This window comes from Oryzias latipes, chromosome 24, assembly GCF_053564925.1.
Source record: "Oryzias latipes strain Hd-rR chromosome 24, Olatipes_Hd-rR_3.1".
Classification (NCBI taxonomy): Eukaryota; Metazoa; Chordata; class Actinopteri; order Beloniformes; family Adrianichthyidae; genus Oryzias; species Oryzias latipes.
In genome coordinates this window covers 15,121,558-15,149,064 of record NC_136260.1, presented here as the reverse complement: position 1 = coordinate 15,149,064, position 27,507 = coordinate 15,121,558, and the positions used below count along the sequence as shown (strand labels likewise).

General features: G+C 41.8%; 1 protein-coding gene and 1 long non-coding RNA gene across 5 annotated transcripts in view; one reads left to right on the top strand and one right to left on the bottom strand.

The window, feature by feature from the left end:
- Positions 1 to 27,507, top strand: part of mdga2a (MAM domain containing glycosylphosphatidylinositol anchor 2a) — a 226,889-nt gene that overhangs the window by 77,542 nt on the left and 121,840 nt on the right. For all 4 annotated transcript variants that reach the window (XM_023952708.2, XM_023952706.2, XM_023952707.2 and 1 more), the window contains exons 2-3: positions 516 to 655; positions 14,203 to 14,377. In XM_023952708.2, coding sequence (XP_023808476.1) covers positions 516 to 655; positions 14,203 to 14,377 — 315 coding nt within the window. The remainder of the gene's footprint in view (positions 1 to 515; positions 656 to 14,202; positions 14,378 to 27,507) is intronic.
- On the bottom strand, positions 23,778 to 27,438 carry LOC144990079 (uncharacterized). The gene is made up of 2 exons (XR_013654014.1): positions 26,652 to 27,438; positions 23,778 to 26,564 (listed from the first exon to the last, which is right to left on the bottom strand). It is a non-coding gene; the product is annotated as an uncharacterized LOC144990079 (long non-coding RNA).

Below are 27,507 nucleotides of genomic sequence, written 5' to 3'. Positions count from 1 at the left end.
TGTTTGTGAAAAATCTGCTTCATCTATGTTTGACTAAAGAGAAGACAGTCGGATTAAGTATAATTCAATGGTATCAACAAACTGGCTTCAATTTTATGTGAACTTATATTAGTAAAAAAGTGGAAAGTGCATTATTTAGAAAGTTCATGCTATTTATTACCTTTTTTCTTTTCAAACTTTTTAATAAACCAAAAAAAAAAAAAAGAGTATGGGTTTTATTGACATCACGAGCTAAATTAGGTCTTTATGAAAAAATACTTGAACATATTGATATTGATTACAAAACAAAGTCTTATTTCTTTTTTTTTTTTCAAAGTTATCCCTGAAGGAATAGTGTAGAAATGGATCTTGATTGCTTTTTATTTGGTTTGTGTGTGAACGCCTCACCATTACTGAGCTGTAGCAAAATTACTGTTTGCAGAGAAATCCATTTTTGAGCAAACTTGAGATCGAAACCGTTTCTAAAATACTTCTTTGCGTCTCTATAGCTGCTAACACTGCTTTGTCTTCCACAGCGCCTCCAACTGTGCGCATCATCCACTCAGGAAACGCCTGTAACGTGGAGGAAGAGAGGCACACAGAGAGAGTGTACACCATCAGGGAAGGAGAGACCCTGGAGCTCACCTGTTTGGTGACGGGCCACCCTCGACCACAGGTGAGAGAGTCTACCCAGCCCGCTGCTCGATGTCCCCCTCATCTACGGTTTCTCCTGTTGGGTCAGATCTACACCAAACCAGCCTTTAATTATTGACGGTTTAAGTTTGCACTGTGCACCTGAATGTTAATGATCAAGATCTAATAAGGATTCAGCCACAAAAGAAAGGAAACATCTGCCAAAACAGAGCATAATGAGAGAGAAACAGGCCACAGCACAAAGACTGGGTCACGCCGAGGCTCATGGGAGGTGTGATGAAAGCAGTTCTCGCTCTCGTTTCTACTCGTCTCATCTGAATAAATATACTCTTCCAGAGTTTAATAAGACAGAAATTGGGTTTTTCTGTTTGTTTGTATGTTTACTATTCTCTTTCAACGCTATATCTGAAGAACATCTCATAAACAAGGCAAAGATTTGCTGACATTATTAGTCATGTTGACAAAAAAAATTTAGTCAAAATGAAGATTTAACATTAAAGTTTTTGTGCTGCAAATTATTGCCATACAAACAACTCTGATTAACAGGTTTTTCAGATAATTTTGCTATGAAGCTATGCCCTTTAGCACTATTGCAAGTTAAAGGACAACCAGAGGTTTTTCTCAGCACCACAGAATGAGTAGGTAACAAATACGACAAGCATTTACTGTATAAGAGAACTGGACTGGGACGCCGGGCCGGAGCCTGGGTCAAGGCAAAGAAGTGGAAAAATAAGCCTGCTGTTCCTGTGATTATCACAGGGAATGTACACTCTCTGGCTTATCAGACGGATGAGCTGGCAGCAACGATCAACAAGCAGTGAGAAACCCGTGAGAGCAGTTTACTGTGTTTCATAGAGACGCGGCTTGATCCACATACTTTGGCCTAAAGTTTGGCTTTACACGGCCGTGTGACCGTGTGGGCGGACAGAGACTTCACTGCCTCTGGTAAGAAGAAAGGAGGGGGAATAATAATGTACCTGAACATGCGATGGTGCAATCCAGGACATGTTTGTGTCAAAGAGCGCCTCTGTAGCCCAAACGTTGAACTCTAGGTGGTCGGACTGATGTATCTGCCCCGGGAGTTTACATCCGCCATCGTGGTTACTGTTTACAGTCCCCCATCAGCTAATGCAGACGTCATCAGCAAGACAATTTCCCGACTACAAGAACATCAAACAAATGCATTTATAATAATCACTGGGGACTTTAGCCGCGTTGACTTGGCCGGGACTCTTTTTGAATATACACAGTATATAGACTGCCCCACCTGTGAAAACAAAACCCTTGATCTGCTGTATGCTAATGGACAGAGAGCATAAAGCACAACATCCCTTCCCCCTCTTGGGAGGTCAGACCAGAACCTTGTTCTGCCATCTCCTAAGTAAGTTCCTATGGTAAGGAAAATGCCTCTGTCCAAAAGAAAAGGTGAGGATGGACTCAAGAGGTTGAGGAGACCCTGCAGGACTGCTTTGAGTGCACAGACTGGGATGCTCTCTGTCTGCCCCACGGTGAGGACATAATCAGCATGACTGATTGTGTCACTGAATACATGAAATTCTGTGAAGACACCATTATGCCCTCGAGGACCGTCTACTGTTACTCCAACAACAAGCAGTGGATTACCAGTGACCTAAAGGCCCTGCTGAACAAGAAAAAGAGGGCCTTCAGGTTGGGGGAGTGGCTCGTCTTCTCATCTTCCTTGTGCCCACTGGACCCAAAATGTAACTATCCCCCACCTTGCTCCTACCCCGCCCCCCTCATTGACTGTGAAGACCTGTCAAGTGAGGAGACAGTTGGAAAGAATTGACCAACGAAAGGCTCCTCGCCCCGGATGGCATCAGCCCCAGGATACTGAAGTCCTGCACCGCCCAGTTATCCACAGTTTTCTAGTGTCTTTATATATGAGCCTCAGTCTGAAAAGGGTGTCGGTCGCCTAGAAAACCGCTTGTCTGGTTCCTGTCCCCAAGAACACTTTTCCCTCTGGGTCAAGTGATTACCATCCTGTTGCCTTCACATCACATAGGTGCTGGAGAGGATTTTGTTGGCCAACCTGAGACCTCTGGTGAAACCATCTCTCGACCAGCTTATGTTTGCCTACCAGCTGCGCATGGGGGTGGAGGATGCTGTCATTTATTTGCTCCAGCGTGCTCATTCCCACCTGGATGTGGACGAGAGAGACAATGTGAGAGTCAAATTCTTTGATTTCTCAAGTGCGTTCAACACCATCCAGTACTAGTTACTGGATTAGAAGCTGCAGCTGATGGGTATCGACGGGTCCTTGGTCTCCTGCATCACTGATCACTTGTCGAATAGGCTACAGTTTGTCCGGTTGGGCAGTGTCCTGTCTGATGTGGTGATGAGTGGTGTGTAAGGGAGCCCCACAGGGCACTGTGGTCTCTCTTTTCCTGTTCACATCATACACCAGTGACTTCCAGTACAATTCAGAGTCATGTCATCTCAAGAAGTTCTCTGACTACTCTGCGATTGTCAGCTGTATAAATGATGGGCTGGAGGAGGAATACAGGGAATGAATTTGTGAGGTGGGCTGGAGTAAATCCCTTACTCCTCAATTTGGAAAAGACCAAAGAAATGGTGATTGACTTCAGAAAGTAACAAACAACTTCTCTGCATCTTGGGCAGAGATGTGGCAGAGGTAGAGGAGTGCAAGTAGGAGGGAGTAACCACTGACAACAGGCTGAGCTGGAAGACCAACAGCACAGCTGTATAAAAAGAAGGCCCGAGTAGACTATTTCATGAGGAATCTTAAGTCATTCAATGTGTGCCGCAAGATGCTTGAAATTTTCTACCAGTCTGTTGTGGCCAGCACTCTGTTCTTATCTGTGGTCTGCTGGGGGGGGGGGGGGGGGGGGGGCAGCATAGGTGTTATCTGACTGATTGCTTTCATGATTGTCACTCTTGTTTGTTTGTTATTGAGCCTGTACACTGTCGCTCTTTCTTAGGACACATGGTATGTGTGAATTCTCTAAACGTAATGGAACGTCTATGCTTATCACTCCCAAACCCACAAAGGAATATCTGAAAGCTCAGATTTGTCCATCTGCACCCCCACACTGACCTCAGCTGAGGCTGATCTACACACCTACAGGGGCAGAGGGTGGCGTTTCCCATAATGCTTTGGTAGACTTTGGATGTAGACCCTTCTCTCTTCCACCATCATTGATCTGTGTGCTTATATTTTTGTTCAACCATTTTTATTTAAATGAATAATCCTGACTGATAAGAAACACGGATGTCTGTTCAACCCAATCTGGAAAATACATGAAATGACTAACCTGATCAAAGTACATTCAGAAACCTGAGATGTTGAGCTAAATCCACAGTAGACCCATTTTTATAGAGAGACTGACAGAATTTAATTGAGGCATTCAAATACAAAACATAATCCAACAAAGATAAAAAGGTTGCAGAGACCAGGGGTTTACGAGCTCTGAGGGAAAAGCAGGATTTAGTTCAGTAATAGAAGCACCCTCAATTCACAGATCAAATTTGCTATATGTGCCTGAAAAAGACAAACAAACAAAACTCCCCAGGGCTTATAGCTTGAAACTCCATCCAATGGATTTACGTTGAACAAGTTGCGCTATCTAAATTTCCTCCTGTACTTTGTATTTATGTGAAAACTTCAGTTTTTCTTGGTGCTTAATGTCGATTTTAGTGAGTGTAAACAAGACTGAACTGAAAAGGCTCCAAGAACTGAATTACGTCTGTAACTGAAGAGGAGCAACAGTAAAGGATCATATCATCGGCACAATACATTTAACATCCCTTCCTGCCTGAATTTATTTCCAATATATGAAATTGTAAAGATACTCATTAGTGTTTTTTTCCTTTAAAGGGGATTCAAAGTTAAATGGAGTCCAAGGCTTATAGCTTTCTAAGAAGGTAGTAAGGCGCTATATTAGTATACACAATTAACCATTACGATTTGTCTTCTTAAGTATGCATTTTTTTTGCGTCTGCGACTTATAATCCGGAGCTTATAATGCTGAAAATATGGTACTTATCTTACGTCTTACTACCTTCTTATAAGGCCCAAAGCGCTTTATAGTCACAATATTCACCCATGCACACACACGTTTACATACTGAAGGCGGTTCCACTGCTGAACACTGGCAGCAACCTATAATCACCAGGAGCAACGTGGAGTTCAGTGTCTTGCCCAAGGACATTTCAACAGAATGTTATGTAAAATATAGCAGAAACCCAGAAGTTTAAGTCAAACTGTCGGCTGATCAAACTGTAACTATGAGCAACAAATTACAGCTGTTATGATCAAAATTCTCGAAACACTTGAAACAAGGCAATTTATAATGTATTGACAGTTCAAGATGTAAGGGTGGAATTAGCCCAAAATGCCCCCAATTGGAAATTATTGTGCAACACAGCCTCTACTAAAAAAAAAAAAAACTTGTGTCTACTAAGAAATGAAAGAGTCTAAATCTAATTTGACAACTGTAAATTCAAAATTCACTTTGTTTGTATAGCACCATTCCTGCTACAATGCATCTCAAAGTGCTTTCCATAACAAAACACACAATAGTAAGATATACTGTAAAATAGTAGTTAAAATAGCAGGCATAGTAAAAAGATAAAAACATTAAAAAAAAAAAAAAACACATCCCACAAGTACAATCAAAATAAATTGAATTAATTGTTTTAATAAAATTTCTAAAATCAAATGGAAACATGTGGACAAGTGAAAACTGTGTCAAGGCTTTGCAAAAAAAAAAGTTTTAAGTTTTTTACTTAAAACCTCAACAGTGGATGATGCCCCCGTCCTCAGGCAGGCTGTTCCAGGCTGTAATTGCAAAATGGAAATTTGCAATAATTTGGCTCTTATTTTAAATGTTTCTATGTGGTTCTTCATGATAACCAAGTGTTTGACGTTATTGGAGTTTTGCATGCAGCATTTTGCTCCTCTGTTCTCCGAGGCCCGCAGTTCACATCCAAATTGAACTAAATACTAGGTACAATATTGATAATTGACTCTGTTTAAAACTCAGCATTAAAATAATTTTAAAAGTTCACTCATAACATTTTCCAATACTATTGCTATTCCACACTGGGTGTCTACAAACTAAAATATTCTGACCATGTCTCATCCTGGTTATGACTCATTCGTAATATGACCTTATTCTGGATGAAATAATCGAGCGTGCTTTTAAATTGTAGTCATATTCAGAATCAGACTTTTTGAGATCATAACAGAGGAGCCAGGATCAAAAGGGCTTGTTTGGTTCTTCTACCAAGGACCAGTCACAGAAAAAATAGATATTTTTATAGATTCCCAGCTGTTGACTTATGCTGTGTTTTTTCTGCACTTGCTTTTATGATGGAATGACTTTCTTTGATGTATGTTTGCTTGTTTTCTTGGATCTTTTTGTGGAGAGGGTGCTCGAGAAGACAAGAAGATCATATCATATTACAGGATTGGGAAGGCAAGGAAAACTTTGTGACTGCTTTTATTTTTGTTATTATTCAAACAAATCGCTTCTTTTAGCATCATATTGTTAACTGAGCCCCATTTTCTTTCGAGAGTTCTCTCCTTCGTGTACTGCAGTGTCCTCGTTTCGACTGGAGATGCATGATGCTCAGTAATGTTATGCAATCCAGGACGCACCATGTCGTCAAGCAGTTCTCCACACGCTACATGTAATGCACAGCAACTGATGAACAGTCTCCCAACTTTTGCATTAGGCCCTGTTTCATTTGAGTGGCAGAAATTTGCTGTTAACACTTGTAGAGTTTCACCTCTTCATTAACTTACGATGTTTATGAGACAGGTAAGCAGAAACTGTGCTTCCTTTAACATCCTTGTACTGGTACTGGTTTTCATCTGAGATAGCCTTCATTCAACTAAAGTCTGCTTGATCAGAAGAAATGCAGTTGCAGGATAGAGATGGATTTCCTCATCCATAACACTCTTGTTTTCATGCAGTCTCATTTTGATCCTCAGACATCTTTTGAGGGACTTTGGGAAATTAAGCATTAGTCACAACTGTCTCTACAGCTGTCTCCGGGCAAAAAATGGGCAAACCGTACAGGGCACGCCAGTGGCCTGGACAAAATAGCAAGGTTGTAGATGGCTCGGTGATCTTGCGGGGCAAATATGTTTATGCACGTTTTCCTCTACAGACATGCTATAAGCAACAGGTTGAAGAAGACACTCATGGAACACGCAACGGTAAATTAGGGGTGAAATAGGTAAGACAGATGCATGTTAATTAAGCCAAAAGGGCAGTTGTGACTCATGATTTATGAATAACTGGAGTGTGGGGTGAACGATAGCATCACCACTATGACACAAGAGCATTTCATTAACAAATACGTCACAATGAACTTCACAATTTCAGTTTGTTAATTTATCAATTGTTGAGATGACCAGCAAAGATAAACAATTTGCTGAGTTTTCTCTGCTATTGCTGTTGCCTTTGCTTCTTTCTTTAAGCTCCCGATAGGTATTTGCTGCCTGTGAGAGCCCTGACAGCTGTTGTAATGTTTGGAGTGAACCTGAGTTGTATTCATAGACTAACTCCATATGACTGGTGATGTCAGAGGGAGACAGAAGTATTCCAGCAAGGAGCCACCCCATTTCCTCATCCGGCTACCACTGTGGTACCATAAAATGTCTTCTACGGATTTGTTGGATGGCAACCCCGGAACTGAAGGAGGAAGGGTGCATTTCATATTTGCAAAAGGCATTTATTTAAAAAAAAAACAGCTAATTCATGCTAATTCAGTCCTTCCTAAATATTAATAAATGTAGCCAAATAAAACAATAGCCCAAAGCATTTCAAACCTTTAACAAAAATATACATTTTTATCCAACCAGTTTTATTAATTTCCTGATAATTACTTTAAAATAACCTTAAAAAATTATGTGATAGCTACTGGTGAAGGCTACTGGAATTGTATTATTTTTATCTAATGACCTTTATTTTGACCTTACAATTGCAATCAAGGCTAAAAAGTACGGTAAGTCGTTTATCAGTAATTCTGGGGAAAGTTCACAAAAGGTTCAGTCCCTCTCTCTAACAACATGAAGATTCATGTTTTCTTTTTTGGTCTGGTTCCTCTGCGTATTAATAAACCAAATATATACAGCTTCTTGTGTGCAGGCTTTCATTATTTCTGCTCTCCACATTTATTCATTGTCTTTGAAGCTCAGAACAGACATCAAAGAAGCCCCGAGGATGAAGCCATCTGCTCGTCTCCTCTGCCCTGGCCTCCATCCATTATGTCCACACTACAATATTTGAGAAGCGGGGCTCCTGGTGCCAGCGACACCACACTGCAAACACCCTTTTTTTTTGTGGTGCGGTTCAGTTATCAGTCTGGCAGATTCAACTCTCAGCTCCACAGGTCAGACAAAGCAAACAGCTAAGCTCAGGGTCGCGGACTTGCTGTTTTCTGAAGACCCGTTCAGAATCCGTGATATGATCTGGATGCTCCTGTGATAGCTGTCCCACGCTGCAGCTGTCTCCAGCAGATGGTGCCCTTTTGGGGTCTTTTTACTTTCTATTTTTAGGGTGCCATGAGGTTTTAACGTCAAATAATCCCTCAGTACTTATGGTGCCACTCCAGTCCTTTTGAGTGGGTTCCCAGTGGCCTTTTAATTCTGATTATGCCAGTTTTAGCAAAAATCTAACTAGGACATAGTTTGTGCAGAGCAGCAGTGTAGCTTATAAGAAATTCAACTCTGAGTTGTGGGTGGAACTGTGGGCGCAGAGTAAGCCCACCCCCACTTCCTATTATCCATCTGTTTACAGGCTCTCTTGCTAGCCTACAGCCCCTCAACCTAAATGCTGAGCAATTTTGGAGCTATTCAGCCTTGCAGTTTCATGTAGATGCTGGCTCGGACCAGGAAAACAAAGATATCTAGGTACCCGTTTGTATGCAAGTGGATGCATCAGAATTGAGCGGAGCAGAAAGCTTGTGGCCCACCCAGCATATTTTCGACATCACACATATGATCTTTTTCAAACATTTTTTTTTTCATCTGACATAATTTACTTTGTTCTCAATAAAGAAACACTCAAAAATGCAATAAAAATGCAATTTTCCACTTAACTTTCTTTATATTTTTCCTCCATCATTAGAAAAATGCCACAAGAAGATGTGCAAACACCAAAAAAACAATTTTCCTTAGAGAGGATTTTAACACTTTGACTACATTGGACAATAAACAATTTTTCCAGGTTTTCTTTGCATGTTTTGATGCTGCTTGTCATAATAACCACTGTTGCGATGACTGTTTTGTTTAATAAGTAAAACAAAAATATGCCCAAAGAATTCTGAATTTTTGTTGTTTTCCCTGATCTTTGGATTGTTTATTCTCAGCAGCAATTACCACACACCACCATTGGCGCCCAAACGAAAAGATGGAAGCAATTAGAGAGCGGGAAACACCACAGCAGGCATCACAGCAGATTCCCGGAAGAAGTGTGCTCCGGCATATGATCCCTACACAACAACAGACGTCAAGTGTGCATAATTAGAGCTTGCCACAGCATCTCAGTGTGCGCGGAGTCCGTCGCGCTCGAGTTTATAGATGGATGTAAACGAGCCTTTAGGTTCTGTTGCTGATCCTGCATTTAGGACGTGTGACGTACTGTCCTTTGTTTTGCCAAACGAAGACAAAAATGGGGAACTAAGTGTTTTAGTGGATGCTTGCTGCTGTCTGAAGAGCTCCTGCACGAGTCAGTCCCAAAAAAACGGCCAACAGAGCTGTCAAAGTCAAGAGAGGGAATTAAATCTGTTAACACCTCTCAGGTCAGGAATTATTTGCATTGCACAAAGGAGAGTGAAGGAGGTCAAAGTGTTCTCACCAGGTGTTCTCCAGGACTCCCTCTGTGCGCCAATGTTCTTAGATGTACAAAGTCAAACAAGTGGAGGTATGAAAACCGCCTCAGGGTGCAGGAAAGCTGAAAGCTCACAATCATGTGCTCTCCTGCTCTGTGAACAAACAAAGGCTCTCTGCCTCAGAATAGGGCTGTTGGAAAACCTGACTGTGTTCACTGTTTTCCTAAAGCTGAGAAACCTTCACATAAAAGGAAACGACTGCAGGGGAGGAAGAAAAAGCAGCGGGAACACTCTGTTTTGCTGAGGTCACTTGGTGCCATTGAATGGGAAAAGTGACACGTTTCAGAAACTAACATTTAGTATTCTGGAAGCTAAACTGGTGGTGTCCTTAGCTGCTGCAAGACAACCCTGGAGGTCCAACTGCTTTAGCATTGAAGGGAAGCTGAGCTCGGACTTTTCCAGGGACTACTTTTTTGCATGAGCCTTCACTAAGGGCAAGAATTCTCCTAAGATCAAGTTCTTGGCTGTAACTCTAAGTGGCATGTAGAAAATGCCCACCAAACAACAAAATTACAATGTAAACAAGTTTCAAGTTGTTAGCAACTTCCAATATACCTTCTAATTAAAGTGCTACAAAGCAGGCCCATGTTGATCCTAATGTTGTCCTAAACCAGTGTTTTTCAACCTTTTCTGAGCCACGGCACACTTTAACCTTAAAAAAAATCCCGCGGCACACCAGCATCCAAAAATTAAAAAAAAGAAGGATAAACTCATAGTCTGTATTGATCTACAGCCCCTCCACAATCTCACATGCATTTTTGAGATAATTGTTGCAGAAAAAGCTGTAAACTGCAGCTGTTTTTTTCTAAAAGATTCAATAAAAGTTAAGTTAGACGATTTAAAAATAGTTTGATGTGTGTTCGTTGGTTTCAAGACGTCTAACGACAGATCTCCTTGTGCCCTGTCACTCTCAAAACCCAATGCAACATGGGAGATGTAGTGCATAAAACGGCCGGAGATCGGTTTTCGGAGCTTCATTGTTTTGTTCACTTGTTCCACGGTCTGATACCGGATTCTGTGGAAAGCTACAGCGCAAAAGACGAGCTTTAGCTGGTATTTTTGTTAGAACTGAGCGACTTTACGAGCTAAATCGGGACAAGGAAGTGAAGACTTTAACCACTTCTGATTGGTCAGACTGATGACATGTGATTAAGCCCCTCAAGAATGATTGGTGGAGACAGTCAAAGGGACGGGACTTTTCCCAAATACAGCCGGAGCTGCAGCTGAATCGCGGTACGGTCATTCTTATCAAAATGTCTTTAATAAAATAAAATAAACGCAAAGAAAAAGTATTTTACGATCTTTTATATTCCTAACTCCTCAGTGTTTTATCAGGGCCTGTTTGGATGAACACAGAGCTGAAATCCTGGAGATGGGAAATGTTTTTAGATCAGTTAATGAGGGCAATTTTCCACGGCACACTTGACCATCTCCCACGGCACACTAGTGTGCCGCGGCACACTGGTTGAAAAACACTGTCCTAAACAATATCTTGAAAAAAGTATTTATTGCAAAAAATCTCAAAAATGTTTGGATGCATCCTTATGTTTTATTTTACAATAAAATCAGCCAATGAAAGCAGAGGCTTTACGTCATATCAGCCAATGAAATACACAGTTTCTGCCTCTAAGCTCAATTAAACTGGACTGATTGTTATAGCATGTGCTGCAGGACTGGCGCAATGTTGCAAACAAAACAAAAATGTGAGGCATATTCGCTGTTTAATGAATTGTGAATACATATTCCAAATGGACTGTAGTGGGTAAAGAGGTGGCATCTGTGTCCAGCTTGATTGCCAATGTTTTTAGCCAATATTGTTGCCATCCTAACTGTTTTTCACTGTTAAGGACAGTGAGTAAATGGTGGCTAAATCTGCTTTATTTCTGTAATCTAATCTGTAATCTGTAATCTAATGCAGTAACTGAAATATTTAGGACAAGAGTTTAACTTTATTTTTAATAAAATTCATGCTAGTTGTTGTGCTAATTTTTTACATTGCAAACTCTATAAACTAGAGCTAAAGTTGTTAGGATGCTGGCAGATATAAAGTGAAATCATTTTTTAATTGTAGGTCCTAATTATTAACTATGTTCAACAATTATACCCAAAATAGTCTGAATTTCAGCCTTGAATGTGGATGTGGACAAAATGATCCCTTTAAGTTAAACTCACTCAGAGCACGCCATGAGACCCTGATAGCCGGTGCAGGTGCAGTACGAACAGATAAACTCTGACGGTCCTGTTAGACACAGACTAAAAGCCTTAAAACTTTGGAATCCATTCATTATTTGTAACAGATGCAAAAAAAACAACAACATGTAAATGGTGTATATTTATACAGCACCTTAGAAGGCCCACAGCGCCACACTGGTGGGAGCTCCACTGTCGAACACTGGCACCAACCTGTCACCACCAGGAGCAATGAGGGGTTCAGTGTCTTGCCCAAGGAAACTTCCACACAAGGGTGGACAAGGTGGAAACCAAACCCGCGATCTTCCAATCAGACGTCGACTTCTCTATTTCGGCACTAGAGCTGCCCCAGTAATGACTAGGGGAGGAGTTGTTGACAAGGCTGAAGTTGTTGATTTGGTATTTAAGGGAAAGGTTAAGGGGAAATGGGTAAAATGTTAAATCTACACAGACAGCAGACAGTTTGAGATTTTCTTTACATATTCTACAGAGGCGGAAGATTCAATAAAAAATATTGGTGGATTTGTAATCGTTATTCCTATCTTGAATCGTATACTTTAGATTATTCCGCCCCTTAATTTCCTCTTTACCATCTGATTAGAAAAAATACTTAAATCTTTAAACCTGTCAGTCAGAACAGCAGAGCCCCCCCCCCCAATCTCTCTGTGTAATGATACCTTGCTTCTCCTGATGCTGTCGCTTCAAAACACAAAAGGATCAGCACATGATATGATGCTATCACCGTAGCATCCTGAAGTGCATCTTCTCCGCCTGGAAAGAGGAAGACTTGACAGGTGGAGCTTGTCCATAAACAGCACCAATCTGTATGCTTGCTGGTTCTGGTTGCAGAGCCCTGAGGCTGGAGTGATCACAGAAGCTGCTCATGCTGTATGCTTTAATGAAGACAGGAAAAGGAGATGATGGAGAGTCAATTACAGCTTGGCGTTGGAGGGTAACACCGCTTCACCTTTCATCACACCTTATGCTACGGGCTAACGGGGCCTGATCAGTTCGTTTAAGGTTCTCATGCTGAGACAAGGCTGCTGACAATTTTGCCTTCGAATACCAAGAAGTTACGCTCAACCTTCAACACGTTGGACCGCTGTTTTTGATGTGAGGCAGGAAACGGCGTAAGGAAGAGATGTGACTTAAAAGAAAAGTGTGAAACTTCATAGAATATTTAAGTATAGAACAAAAACAAAGACAAAATGTAAAAATCTGCTTTCTTTGTTGTTTTCATGCACAAATCCAAACTTTGTATTGTTATGTCAAGGGAGTTAAGTTGAAAGACGGTACTCTGTTTATCAGTTAGTCTGTAACTTCAGCCAGGAGCTGCAGGTCGTGAGGAGATGGGAAAGATCATGGAAGCAGGTGGCAGAGATGGAATTCCAGCACTGGGATGGAAGAGATTCTAATCAAGATCAAATGGAAGAAATTTGGAGTAGAGCTCCAGGAATCCAGTTGAGGTGGTTTAGACATCTGTGGGTGCCACTGCAGTCCACTTCATCCAACAACATGTCAGATGAAGGTTTTCCTCCAGCTGTTTTCAGGCCACCCAACATCACCCATGCTTTTGCCTGTTCTGAGCAGGGATCGCCAGGCGACATCGTGTTCCTGCACCCGGAGGAGGGTTGTCAGGGCCGCTCCTCTGCATGTGTCCTGTCCCTGAGGGGGGTCACCTTCATGTGTCCTATTTCTGTAAATAGCCACCAGTCCTCCCCCATGACCTTTGTCTTAAGGAGGGACTGCTCGCCTTCATGTTTCTTGTCCCTGAGAAAAGTTGTCCAAACTGATCCTCATTCTGCCTATTTCTGGAGCCGGGTTGACCATGATACCCCTCATCTCCATTTGGCTGCAGGAACTCAAACTGTTTTCTAGATTTGTTTTTGTTCTGTTGCCCCCTATAGTGTTGAACTCTGTTAGGGCATCTGGAATCTGCCCTTGTTTGGGGAGGGGTACTATGAGGATTGTGCACTTGAGGTTTTTTAAGTAATATTCCTTGGTTTTGGTGATGTTGTTGAGTTTCTGAGTTGTCCCCCTCTCACAGTCCCACAAGGGTCGAGTTATACATCTACGTATTTTTTCCTTTTTTTTTATAATTGTCCTCAACAGATGTAAATGTCTGATTTTCATTTTTTTCCGCTGAGTTTTATCCCTTTATGTCTTCCTCCCAAGGTTTTGTCATGTTCGAGTTCATTTATGAAAGGTTTAAGTTTCTACCACCGAGCCTGGTCTCCTTCATTTTGGCTTTCACCAGTTCCTGACAGGCCGAGGGGGCCTGTTTTAAAGCATTACGAAAAACCTATGGTAGGCCTTGCAGGAGACCAAGGACATGCTGGAGAAGTTATATCTGACCTAAGAACATCTCAGTATTGTCACAGTATTGCCTCAGACCACTGCAATGCAAACCCAAACAGGCGTTAGCTTAGGGTTGCACTGTTGTTCTATCAATGGGCTTTGCTTGGTTAAGTGATGGCTCCTTTCCTCCCTCCACAGATCCGGTGGACAAAAACAGCAGGCAGTGTGTCGGACCGCTTCCAGGACTCCAGCGTGTTTAATGAGACACTACACATCCAAAAAATCCAGAGGACCCAAGGGGGGCGCTACTATTGCAAGGCGGAGAACGGCCTCGGTTCTCCTGCCATCAAGTCCATCCGGGTGGACGTCTACTGTAAGTAGATCCACACATCAACCTTTCTATAGTCCAGTTTTGTTTGAACTGCTTCCTTTCTTTTAATTTATATCATTCATAAACCTTAAATGAGGAGATTTCTCCTGTTTTATCAGTTAAGAGCCATTTAACTATCAACACAAATAAATGGACAACAAATAAGATCACAGACACAAAAATATCCCTTTTTTTTGCCTGAAACTGATCTGCCTTTCTGTTGAAGCTGCAGCCTATCTGGTCTACTCCTGAACCACAAACAGTTTGACATTTGTCAAAGAAAACAGCAATTTATTCATATTGCTTTATTGATTTGGCATTCTTTGGCTCAACGGTAGAGACGTGAGAGTGGTGACCTCCTCTCAGAAACGTCCTGCTGACCTTTTTGCCGTTGTGATTGCACACGCTGTGCAATCCTGACTGGATATCTTATATCAGAAATAAAATTTAAACCAAAAACAGTGCATTATGGGTGTAGTTTAACCTCACATGGAATCAAATGCTTTATTGTCATCATTTAAGGAGCATGACCAAATTAAAAGCGGCCAACATGCCAAAGTGCAACATGTTATTTATATGTTGTTTCTTTTTTATGTACTCACATGTCATGCTATCAGGAAAGCCCAATGAAATTCTAGTCGTTTTGTTGTCACCTTTTTAGAACTAAATTACAGCTGTTTTATACTGTTTTGTATACTGCCGTACCTTTTAATAAAGCGCTTTACAGTCAGAGGCCCATTCACCCCTGCAGAGGCATTCACACACCGATGCCGACTTTACTTCCATACGAGGTGCCAACCTGTTACAACCAGGTGAAATTTAGGATTCAGTGTCCAAGGACACTGGTGCATGGGCGGGCAGCGTGGGAACAGAACCCGCAGTTACTTGATCAGAGGTCGATCGCTCTACTTTTGCACCACGGCTGTTATCATCCATAAATCTGTCTGTCCAGCCACCCACCAACTCGTTAGCTCCCCGTCTGACTCAACCACCCACCTATCCATCTACTCCGTTTGAAAATTTCTATGCAAACATCACTAGAATTACTTGATCTTCATAGTGAACATAGGGCTTTATGGTGGTGTAGTGGTTAGCACTCTCACTGGGTTAGAATCCCGACTGGCCCTGGACGCTCCGGCAACCTCCAGCAGTCCAAAAATATGCAAAACAGATGTGATTCTGTATTGTTCCCATGTGTGGATGTGAGTGTGTGTGATGTAGCTCTGTGTGGTCCTGCAATGCATTGGCGAAATATCAACAGTGACTGGGAGAGGCTCCAGCAACCTCATGACCAGGGTTTAGAAAATGGAAGGATGTATTGTGAACATGACAGTAGAAGAAGATTAAACATGGATTTACCGCGCAGGAGGAAAAGCCGAGAATGTTAGATTGGCATGAAGAAAAATTTGCTGTTGAGTTTGTACTTCATTACCTGATTTGGGGATTTTATTAAAATGTGCCTCAAATGGCAAAATCCTTTAGAGATCATCTTTCTGGACTAAATAGGACTCCCAACACCATTGGAGTTGATACCAGACTGATCTGTGTGCTATATGTTGGCGACAAACACACAAAGCTTTCATATAAAGTTCCAGACACCAGCTCCCCTCTGGCTCCTAATGCAAGCCCTGACCCCATTGGATGTAACATCACACTAGAAAATTGCCCTTAACACGGAAGTAAGCCAGACGATGAATTGCAGGCTGAACTTGCACAGTAATGCCAAAGCTCCCTCATCTGGCTTTTAATATTCTGGTAAATGAATGGTCTGACGGTGAATGCCAGTGCTCTTTATGTGCTCTATGAGCAGATTTTATTGTCATTCCATTACATTTAATATGAAAACGCTTTGCAAAATAATGCACAGCTGTGTAATTTAGACATTTCAGATGTGGAGAATATTGCTTTTATACTGCAATGCTCCAATCATTTGGATAAATAACGACTGTAGTATCACATGCGGACATAAAAGCTTCAATTCAGAGTGTTAATTTGTTTGGGTCTGTACATGCAAATGGGTCTGAAAGGAAACTACTATATGTTGGAAGTTAATAAGCGCTGCGTTTAAAATCCCTCCCCCCCATGTCCTTGGTCTCCAAACATAATATGTGTGCATGTACGTGCTTCACAAACCTTGTGTTCTGTTGCACAACCTGAGAAAGCACATTATTCCTGCAGAGCAATGTTGCTTCCGTCCCCTGAGGGCGACTTGAATTGATGGACCTCTGCAGCTTCTGCTATGTTCACGGCTTTAAACTTTCATTTCAAAACCTGCTTAGGACCTGGTTCCAAAAACATTTGGAATTCTGTTTTCCTTCTCTTTTTATCTTTATTGTGCATGAATTTGCTTTGTGTTCTTTTTTTGTTTCTGTAAATTAGCCCAGCAGGTGAAGGGAAGAGCTAGTTTATACACTTGTGAAGCCCCACAGCAGTCATGGACTGCATGGACCACATTGTTTACGCAATTCTTCCTAATTGCTGTGCATTTGAGCCTTTTTGAGCATCATTAGGAAGCTACTTGGGAAAAAATGTTGGAATTAGAAGCGAGCTTACAAAAGTTGCGTTCCTCCATTGCTCGTAAAGTTTTCCAAAGAATATTGTGATAATTTAATATATAACTTGTTGGATCGGAATGAATAAAACACTATGAGAAGTAATATAAACACATTAGGAAAGTAGGCGTGGTTCACAAAAAAATGTCTGTTGCCAAGGAAATCAAAAAATGTACCTTTGCAGATTCTTCTAAAATATACATAAAACCTGTCCGTACCCCTAGGGTGACCAAAAAATAAAATGGCAGCTATGGGAATAAGACAAACACAAAGCTGCCATTTTGAAAATGTGTTGTTTTTGTTGTTGTTTTGTCTTTTTTAATGAATTTGTCACATGCAGCTCTGACCAGGGTGGCAGGGGCAAAGTAAAAGTCATGTAGCAGCCTTTCAGCCGTGGCTTTAATTTTCTTGTTCCCTTTTTGTTCGTCTTCATTATAGCTAAAATTGTGTTTTATCATCACCAAAAAAGAGGGATTTTTGTTTTAAGTTCTGATCTTATATTGTTTAAATATAAAGCAAAAAAGGTTTCAGACAAAAATCCATTTGATGTATTTCCAGTATGACTCATAAAGGTCTAAAATGTCCTGATTTGTTAAAGGATGATTTTTTTTCACATAGCATAATTTGTGTGTGTGTGTCAGTTCTGCTAAGAAGTAACTCCTTTGAAGTAGGCTTGATATTTACTGCAAAAATATGAAAATCATTTGATTTTTGGTTCTAAAATTCATGATAAAATTCAATTTACAATGTGTTAAAAGGCAATTATGTGTTAAAGACCCACTAAATTAAAATGAAAATATTGAGATTGAAACTGTTTCATGGATGGGTTTTCTGCAGGCACTATGGTTTCCTCCCATGATCCAAAAACATGCTTAGTAGGTTAATTGGTGACAGCAAATTGTGCCTAGGTGTGTGTGTGGTTGTGTGACCATGCAACAAATGGCATCCTGTCCAGGGTATACCCCGCCATTGTCCACCACTTGCTGGGATAGGCTCCAGCAACCCTGTGATCCCAAAACGGGTAATGTAAGTTCAGAAACATGCTTGATTTTATGTCATTTTCTCCTTCTTTTGAACTCAAGACAAAAGAGTCCTTCTTTTTCTGATATATATTTGCAGACAACAGTGGATGCAGTTTATTTTTCCCATACAAAAGTTCAGTTATGGAGGTTTTATGATGAACACTTGGAGTACTTCATGGAGGACACTTTCATAAAAAAAATTTGGATGAAGCTGGATTTAACACAGAGTTTGTTTCATCAGGGTATGGTTTACTTCAGCAAGAGCTTGCTGAAAAAACTGCTTAGTAGGCTTCCATTTTACCTGTATTTGTACAAGTGCATGAATAGTTTTGTGTATAATAAAAACAAGGTAATAACCCTTCTGCTATCTTAGGCACTTTAACATTGGGAGTTGGGTCATCTAGACCCACTAGACAGTGCTCTGAACCTTTTTTCTTCAATGATTTGTGATCTTCACTGGTGTCCATGGATTACATGAAATCTTTCCACCTTTATCCACCTTTGTCATGGTAGGGAGAACACGTCAATGTAAGGGTGGGGCCATCTAAGATAGCACAGTGTGGTTGAATCCCAAGAGAAGAGCTATTCTAAACATGGGCCAACACACCCCCACCCCCATATTGATTGGTATGAGAAGTTGCAGAAGGATCTAAAGGACTTGGTACCAAGTGAGTATTTATTTTTAACAAAAATGATTTTGAAGCAAAGATATTACTAAAGAATTAAAATGGCTTTAAAACATTTCGTCTTCAAGCTGAGCTGGCAACCGCTCTTATGAAGATGGATTATAATATTCCATCTGTGTGCATAAAAAGTGCAAAGTTTTTTCAAAGTTAAATAAAAGGATCATTAAAAAACGTACCTGTTCCGCCACATTTAGCTTATGTCAGGAATTGAAAATTTAAGTCAAGTCCTTTACAAAACCCAAAAGTCCTTTTAAGGCATTTTCAAACTGCTGACACTTCAGTTGTGCTCATCCACCGTCGGGTCTGCGGGGAAAGTCTTCAGCAAAGTTAATAAAGGAGTCCTGTCTGACTCTCACTCTAATCGATTTTAAGCTTTAGAAGCTCTTTTTGTTTTTTTTCCCAGCGGAGAATTCTTTTTTAGTTTTCTCATGTAATTTTAACTTTTAATAATTCTTTGAACAAATGATTGAGAAGGTCTTAAGTGTTCTGCAGGGTCCACTCACTGCAGTTCAAAAAGACCGCCAACTCAGCACATGTTGACCAGAGGAGAAGCTTTTCAAGGAAGGGATTGACGCAAACCAAACTGATGATTTAAGAGCCTAAGGAATCCATGTTTGTTTACTGGGTCCTTCTTTTTTAACCCTGTAACACCGGACATGTCACCGCCGGCACCTACATACCACACACTCTATGACACTCTATGACATTCACGCAACCACAGTGAATCAGCTGGTTCTGATGTGGAAAGCCGCCCTTCTTCATCACAGAATCTGTCGATTTAGTTGATAGTGTAAGCACTTCACTACTGTGAAGTGTGGCATATCAGCATAAACCGTTAAGTGTGTAAACGGTTGAAGAGTGATGGTTATGAGGTGCCGTGTAGGACATTATTCAGAATTAGCATTCATAAACACATGTGAAATCTCTCACACACACTAGTGAAATGCTTGTATACATACAGCTGAAAATGTATTCATTCACATACACATGTGAAATCTCTCACATACACATGTGAAATCTCTCACATACACATGTGAAAATGCTCTCACATACACATGTGAAAATGCTCTTACACACACTACTGAAAATGCTCTCACATACACATGTGAAAATGCTCTCACACACACTATCCAAAATGCTCTCACATACACATGTGAAAATCCTCTCACATACACATGTGAAAATGCTCTCACACACACTATCCAAAATGCTCTCACATACACATGTGAAAATCCTCTCACATACACATGTGAAATGCTCTCACACACACTACTGAAAATGCTCTCACACACACTACTGAAAATGCTCTCACATACACATGTGAAAATGCTCTCACACACACTATCCAAAATGCTCTCACATACACATGTGAAAATTTCAATAGAAACGGAGGGCATTTCAGTAGAAACGTTTTTTTTTTTACTTTATTGTTAGAAACGAAGTTGGTCGACTGAAGGCATTTCAGTGGAAATGAACCTGTGTCCGAATTCCTGCCCTGATCCCTAACTACTAAAACCCTATATAGTGCAGAACTATATATAGTTCTCTGAATTTAAAAGCAATTCAGACACCCGTGCTCAGTACTTTTTTCTTTTGGGTGTTGTTCATAACGCGCTTGACACGGAAACAAAGTGGCGCATTACCGCCACCACCTGGTCTGGAGGTGAACTACTCCTATTTAACGCGGAGAATGACACTTATTTGTCAGAGTAAAAACATAATAAATATGAACATTTTACAAAGACTATTTATGAATCTGCTGTGTTCTGATCATGGAAAACGTGACTGATTTATAAATAATTAAATTACAAACACTTTGGTGTTGATTTAATGTATTTGTTCATAAATAAACCCCCAAGTTATTTTTTCATGCCAATATTTATTTTGTTTTTGTGCCGCTGAACGATTAACGGGCTCTTGCAAGGAGGCTTTTTTTTCTGTAGTTTTCTTACACCTTACTGAAAATGGCTTTGAAAATGAATCTGTCCGTGTTCCTGGCAATAATTCAACCGTTTTTCGTGAGATCAAACTGAAAACGAGCAGATATGCAGTGTGACGGGGTTCTTCTCAGCAGCAGAAAATAAATAACTCGGAAATAAGATGGCCAAGCCAGCAGACTCAAAATTTCAAAAAATGGGATTTTATTGATCCCCAAAACAAAAATAATCATACAAAGAATTCAGCTGACTCTGGGAGAGCTTGTTGCCACCACTGCAACCAAGACTGCTCTTCCCAACTGAGAAAAGTTCACCCCTTATAAAGGCTTAGCCCCTCCCACAGGCCAATTATCCAAACAATTCCTTAAAACAACTTATTAGAAGATTCATCAACAGCATTCCAAACTCACAGATATGTAACAGAAAAAGCAACAACAGTTGAAATACAAAAATAGTTTTGAAACAATATTAATTAGACAAGAAGGGGAACAATGCAAAAAAAAACAATTCTGACATGTGAAGTCACTTCCTGTTTCCTGTGGATATAAATGCTGATGTGTCCATTGCTCTGGTTTGGCTGTTTGGTGTCGGAAAACTTTGATGGTGAGTGATATTCTGTTTAAAACCAAGTGTGCACCCTTAGAATTAAACAAAACATGAAATGTGAATGATTTGTCCCACAAAACTATAAACTGTTACTGGGCTGGGAGAAAAAAAAAACAAACAAACAAACTAAGGCTCATGTTCAGGCTCTGTCCTGCAACCTGTGACGCTACTTCGTCACATCATCCCCCTCCTCTCCAAGGTTGGCGCTGTATGGCAACCTGGAAAGATAATCAGCCACCAGGTTCATCTTGCCGGATCGATGACGAACATTGAACCTAAATGGTTGCAGGGACAGGTACCAACGGGTGATTCGACTGTTGCGGTCCTTCATAGAGTTGATCCATGTCAGGGCTCTGTGATCAGTCTCTAGGTCAAACTCTCTTCCTACAAGGTAATACCGCAGACGTTCCAATGCCCACCTGATAGCAAGGGCTTCTTTCTCCACTACAGAATACCTTGTTTCCCTTGGAAGCAGTTTCCGACTTAGGTACAGGACAGGATGTTCTTGACCTGGATCCCCTTGTACCAAGACAGCTCCAAGACCCACTGCAGAGGCATCCACCTGAACCAGGAATCGCTTGTTGAAGTCTGGGCTTCTGAGGACTGGAGTAGAGCATAAACAGGCTTTTAATGCATTGAAGGCTCTCTCACATTCCTCAGTCCAACAAAGTGGATTTTTCTGGCCTTTAGCTGTTAATGCAGTCAGTGGTGCTGCAATTGTAGCAAAATCTGGCACAAACCGACGGTACCAACCAGCTAGCCCAAGAAAATACCGGATCTCCTTCTTGGTTTTAGGCCGAGGGCAATTTCGGACAGCTTCCACCTTATCCAACTGTGGTCGCACCTCACCTTTTCCAAGCTGGTATCCCAGGTACTGGGTTTCTTGCTTTGCCCACTCACATTTAGAGATGTTGAGGGACAGCCCTGAGTCTTTGAGTTTCCCCAGGACCCTCTTCAGGTGTTGGAGATGTTCCTCCCAGGTACTACTGAAGATCACAACATCATCCAGGTATGCTGCACTGAACTCCTCACACCCCTGGAGTACCTTATTCATGAGTCTTTGGAATGTTGCAGGTGCTCCATCCACCGTGAACTGGAAGAGACCTGAGGGTGTTTGAAAAGCAGTGTAAGGTCTACTGGATGCTGCTAATGGTACCTGCCAGTATCCCTTGCACATGTCCAGTGTCGTAATGTATGCAGCAGACCCGATATTCTCCAACAAATCATCAATCCTTGGCATAGGGTAAGCGTCAAACTCTGAAACAGAATTGAGTTTGCGGAAGTCAATGCAGATCCTCAATGAGCCATCTTTCTTTGTAACGATTACCACTGGGCTGCACCACTCTGAGTTAGATGGTTCAATCACCCCTGAAGATAACATGGCGTCCACCTCTTCATGAAGTTTTCCAATCAGCTGCTGAGGAACTCTGTAAGGCTGCTGGCGAACAGGTTTTGCCTCCTTCAGCCTGATAGTGTGCTCTGCGAGCGTTGTTCTTCCTGGGTTGTTGCTGAACAGGGAAGACACCTCCTGGAAAACCTGGGAGAGTTGTGTGATTTGCTCACGAGTAAGATGTTCTAATCCCAGTGTCAAAGTTTCTTTCAGCACTTCCTCATTTACAGCCTCCTTCTCTGGTTGTCCTACTACAAGTGTAGCTTTCACTGGCTGAGTGACTTGCTCTTTCCATTCTTTAAGAAGGTTCACATGATAAATTTGCTTTTTCTTCTTCCTTTCAGGATGTTCTATTTCATATGTGACTGGACTTATTTTTCTGGTCACCATGTATGGTCCTTGCCATTTGGTTAGTATTTTACTGGTAGAGGAGGGTAACAGAAGAAGAACTTTCTGACCTGGTTGGTACTCACGATGGCGTGCATGTTGGTCATACCAGGTTTTCTGCATTTTCTGAGCTTTCTGCAAATGCAGCTCAGCTTCGTCTCTGTAGTTTTGCAGTCGCTCCCTCATCTCCAGTATGTACTGCACGACACTCCTTCCTTCTTCCTTGGTTTTGATAGCAGAGTCCTCCCAAGACTTTTGAAGCAAGTCGAGTGGTCCTTGGACGTCCCACCCATACAGCAGCTCGAAAGGTGAGAATCCGGTAGAAGCTTGTGGAACCTCCCGATATGCAAAAAGAAGGAAAGGTAACCAACGATGCCAGTCTCTGCCAGTATCATCAACAAATTTTTGTAGCATTCTTTTCAATGTCTGATTAAATCTTTCAACAAGACCGTCAGTTTGTGGATGGTATGGTGTGGTTTTGATTGAGGTGATGCCCAGCTGTTTGTGGAAGAGCTGCATTAACCTCGATGTGAAATTTGTCCCTTGTTCAGTTAGGATTTCTACAGTTTCTACATTCAAAGCTAGACTGAAAACATTCCTCTTTGGACAGGCTTATTGTCAGACTGGCTAGTATTCAGAGATTATTTAACTTAATGTTAGTTTGTTTAAATTAAACTTAATAACTATTTCTTTTAAAAGGCTGCTAGAAGTTGAAGCTGGGGTAACTATGGTGCACTGGGGTTCTGTCCTCTTTCCTGTTTTTACTTCTACGCTTCCTCTCCTCTATTCTTGATTCTTTTAGTTCTCCATGCCTCTGTTTGGTACAGTGCGATTCATGTATTGTCCCTCTTTTCCTCTCCCCTCCTGGGGAGTGGGAGTGCTTCCAGACTCCAGTTGGCTCATCCGTGCTCCAGTTCCTGACCGTTTACCTCGCCTTTGCTCCTGCTCCTACACCTGGCTGTGGATCCTGCCTCTGGCTCATCTCTGGCTCGTCTCTGCTCTGTACCTGACCGTTTACCTCGTCTCTGCTCCTGCTCCTACACCTGGCTGTGGTTCCTGTCTCCGGCTCGACTCGCGCCTTTGACTGTCCCCACAACCACGGCTGGATGAAGCTCGTCTGCTGGACTTTTATATATGTAGTTGTAGATTTAGATAAGTTAATTCTTCTCTAAGATTTCTGGTAAATCGCCTGTCCGTCCTGGGGGAGGATCCCTCCTTCATGTGGGCACCCCTGAGGTTTCTTCGTTTTTTCCGGAATCCGGTTTTTTTGGGAGTTTTTCCTTACCGCGAAGGGGGGTCTAAGGGCAGGGATGCCAGTATAGCTTAGTCAGTTTGTTAGTTCATTTTAGTATTTTTCTATTGAACTCTTTGTATTCGTGATCCTTTTGATTTCATGTTTTACTTCGAAGCCCATCGAGACGACTGTTGTTGTGATTTTGGGCTATACAAATAAAAAATTGAAAAATTGAAATTGAATCAGGAATCCCTGTTCTAGAGAACAATTGGACCAAACATTGCATTACAGATGATGTGGTGATATTGCGTAGGGGAAAAGCCTCAGGGAAGCGTGTTGCATAATCGCAGACGACCAGGATGTATTGGTGTCCTTGGCTGCTCTTCACCAGTGGTCCAACGATGTCCATCGCCAACCTTCGGAATGGAGTTGGTATAATGGGGAGTGGTTGCAGGAGAGCCCTGTCAGACTTACGAGAGATAGCAGTTTTTTGACAGATGGGACAGGTAGCACAGAACTGTTGTACATCAGAGTACATACTAGGCCAATAGAATCTAGAACTAACACGCATGTAGGTTTTGTGTCGACCAAGGTGTCCAGCCCAAGGAATGGTGTGTGCCAAATGCATTATCAGTGGTCTGCAGTTTTTCGGAATTACAATTCGTCTTTTCCCATCACAGAGAACATAGAGCATATTATTGTCAACAATAAAGTACTCTTTTCCCCTTTGAAATGCATTTGTCTCATCTGTAACCTTCGAAAACAGATTTTTCAGTGTCTCATCATTTTTTTGCAACTCACCAATGTTGGCTGGCACTTCCCATATTTTGTTAATCAACAAGTCATCAGTATCTGAACCTGTGATATTGGAATGCTTCTCAAAACGACGTTGACTTTTTGTTTTTTTGAACTTCTGGGTAGCATTCAGACACAGACTACTGTCCAAGTCTGGCAGTGGTTGAACCCCCATTTTCGCTTTAGATCGTGTAATTACTGGAGCTGAAACATCAGTTTCATGAATATACTCTTCACTTTGTAGCAAACCCATTAACATAGGAAAATCTCTACCCAAAAGAATGTCAACTGGTAAATGATCAACTACTCCAACAGTTATTAAATAGGGTTGATCATCAATAACAACTGTTAGCTCTGCATTTGGATATGTATGTTTGTCACCATGAACACACAGAATGTCCGTTTTGTTATTAAAGTCCACACTACTGATAGGAACAACACTTTTCTTTACAAGAGATGTGAAACTACCAGTGTCTAATAAAGCAGTCACTTTCTGTCCATTCACCGCCACAGTTTTGTGAGTTTTCTGTTGCAGTTCTTTTTTTAAATGTTCATCTTCATCACGTGGAGCGTAGCAGGAACCAGTTACCTTAGTCTTGCGTAGGGGACACACTGAAGCCTTGTGGCCCGGCTGCTGACAGTAATAGCAAGTAAAAGTCTTACCAGAGTCCTGCTGGTCTCGGCTACTGACTGTGGTACCTGGCCGTTCCGGCTGGCTTCCTCCCCTTGTCAAACGAACAAGTGATGCTGGTTGTCCTGAACGAGGTGCACTGCTGGTCCCTCGAGGAGGCAGAGATCCTTTTCGTGCATTCAGGTACTGAAGAGCAAGCTTGGCAGCCGTCAGCCCATCCGTTGGCTCATGCTCCTTCACCCAGGTCCGGACATCAGGAGGGAACACTCGCAGAAGCTGCTCCAGGATGATTTTCTCACCAATTTCCTCCTTTGAATGCTGCTCCGGTCGTATCCATCGACGATCAAGTCCTTTGAGACGGTGGTATGTCTCTGTAGGCGTTTCACCTGCTGGCAGGGAAACCGCTCGGAACTGGTGCCTGTGGGTTTCAGGTGAAATGTCAAATTTTTCCAACAAAGCAGCTTTGAGGTCAGTATATGAGTCTGCTTTTTCCTCATCCATAGCTGTGTAGGCCTCCAATGCCTTTCCTGACAGCAGTGGGATGAGTCTGCAGGCCCACTCAACCTCTGGCCACCTCCAAGTTTTTGCAATGCGCTCAAAGCGCAGTAAATAGTTCTCAATATCTTCACCTGCTTGAAAAGGCAGTATTTTGGGATCAGTGTGAAATCGTCTGTCTGATCCCCTGTATTCATTGTCTGAAGACTGAGGTGAGTCCTGAACTGACCTCCGGGATCGCTGTGTGGCTGGGGTTGGTAGCAATCTTCTTACACTGCTAGTACTCACTGGACTTGGAGTGACACCCCCCACTTGTTGCGATGTTGATGGAGCATCTGGTTGAGGCTGAAGGGACATCCTCAGGTGTCGCAGTTCCTCCAGAACCCCCTCCTCTCTTTGCTGCTGCGCTTTCAGAATGTCTCTAAGCAGGTTCATCAGCTCCCCATCTGCAGCGCCTGATGAGACAGATTTGGGCTTTGGGCGCCCCTCTCCCTCCGACGATGAAGAAGATGAATTAGGCGGCACTGATTCAGAGGTCTCACCCTGGTCTGAAGTGGCTTGAGGATCTCCTTCCTCCAGTTTTTCCTGAGAACGAAGTCCACTCCTCCGCTTTGCAGAGCGTTTACCTCCACGGCTGGCCATCTTATCCCACTTCTGACACCATATGTGACGGGGTTCTTCTCAGCAGCAGAAAATAAATAACTCGGAAATAAGATGGCCAAGCCAGCAGACTCAAAATTTCAAAAAATGGGATTTTATTGATCCCCAAAACAAAAATAATCATACAAAGAATTCAGCTGACTCTGGGAGAGCTTGTTGCCACCACTGCAACCAAGACTGCTCTTCCCAACTGAGAAAAGTTCACCCCTTATAAAGGCTTAGCCCCTCCCACAGGCCAATTATCCAAACAATTCCTTAAAACAACTTATTAGAAGATTCATCAACAGCATTCCAAACTCACAGATATGTAACAGAAAAAGCAACAACAGTTGAAATACAAAAATAGTTTTGAAACAATATTAATTAGACAAGAAGGGGAACAATGCAAAAAAAAACAATTCTGACATGTGAAGTCACTTCCTGTTTCCTGTGGATATAAATGCTGATGTGTCCATTGCTCTGGTTTGGCTGTTTGGTGTCGGAAAACTTTGATGGTGAGTGATATTCTGTTTAAAACCAAGTGTGCACCCTTAGAATTAAACAAAACATGAAATGTGAATGATTTGTCCCACAAAACTATAAACTGTTACTGGGCTGGGAGAAAAAAAAAACAAACAAACAAACTAAGGCTCATGTTCAGGCTCTGTCCTGCAACCTGTGACGCTACTTCGTCACATGCAGCATCACAGGACGGCAAGGACAAGCAGACATCTCAGAAGATTTCCTCTGGATGCCCTG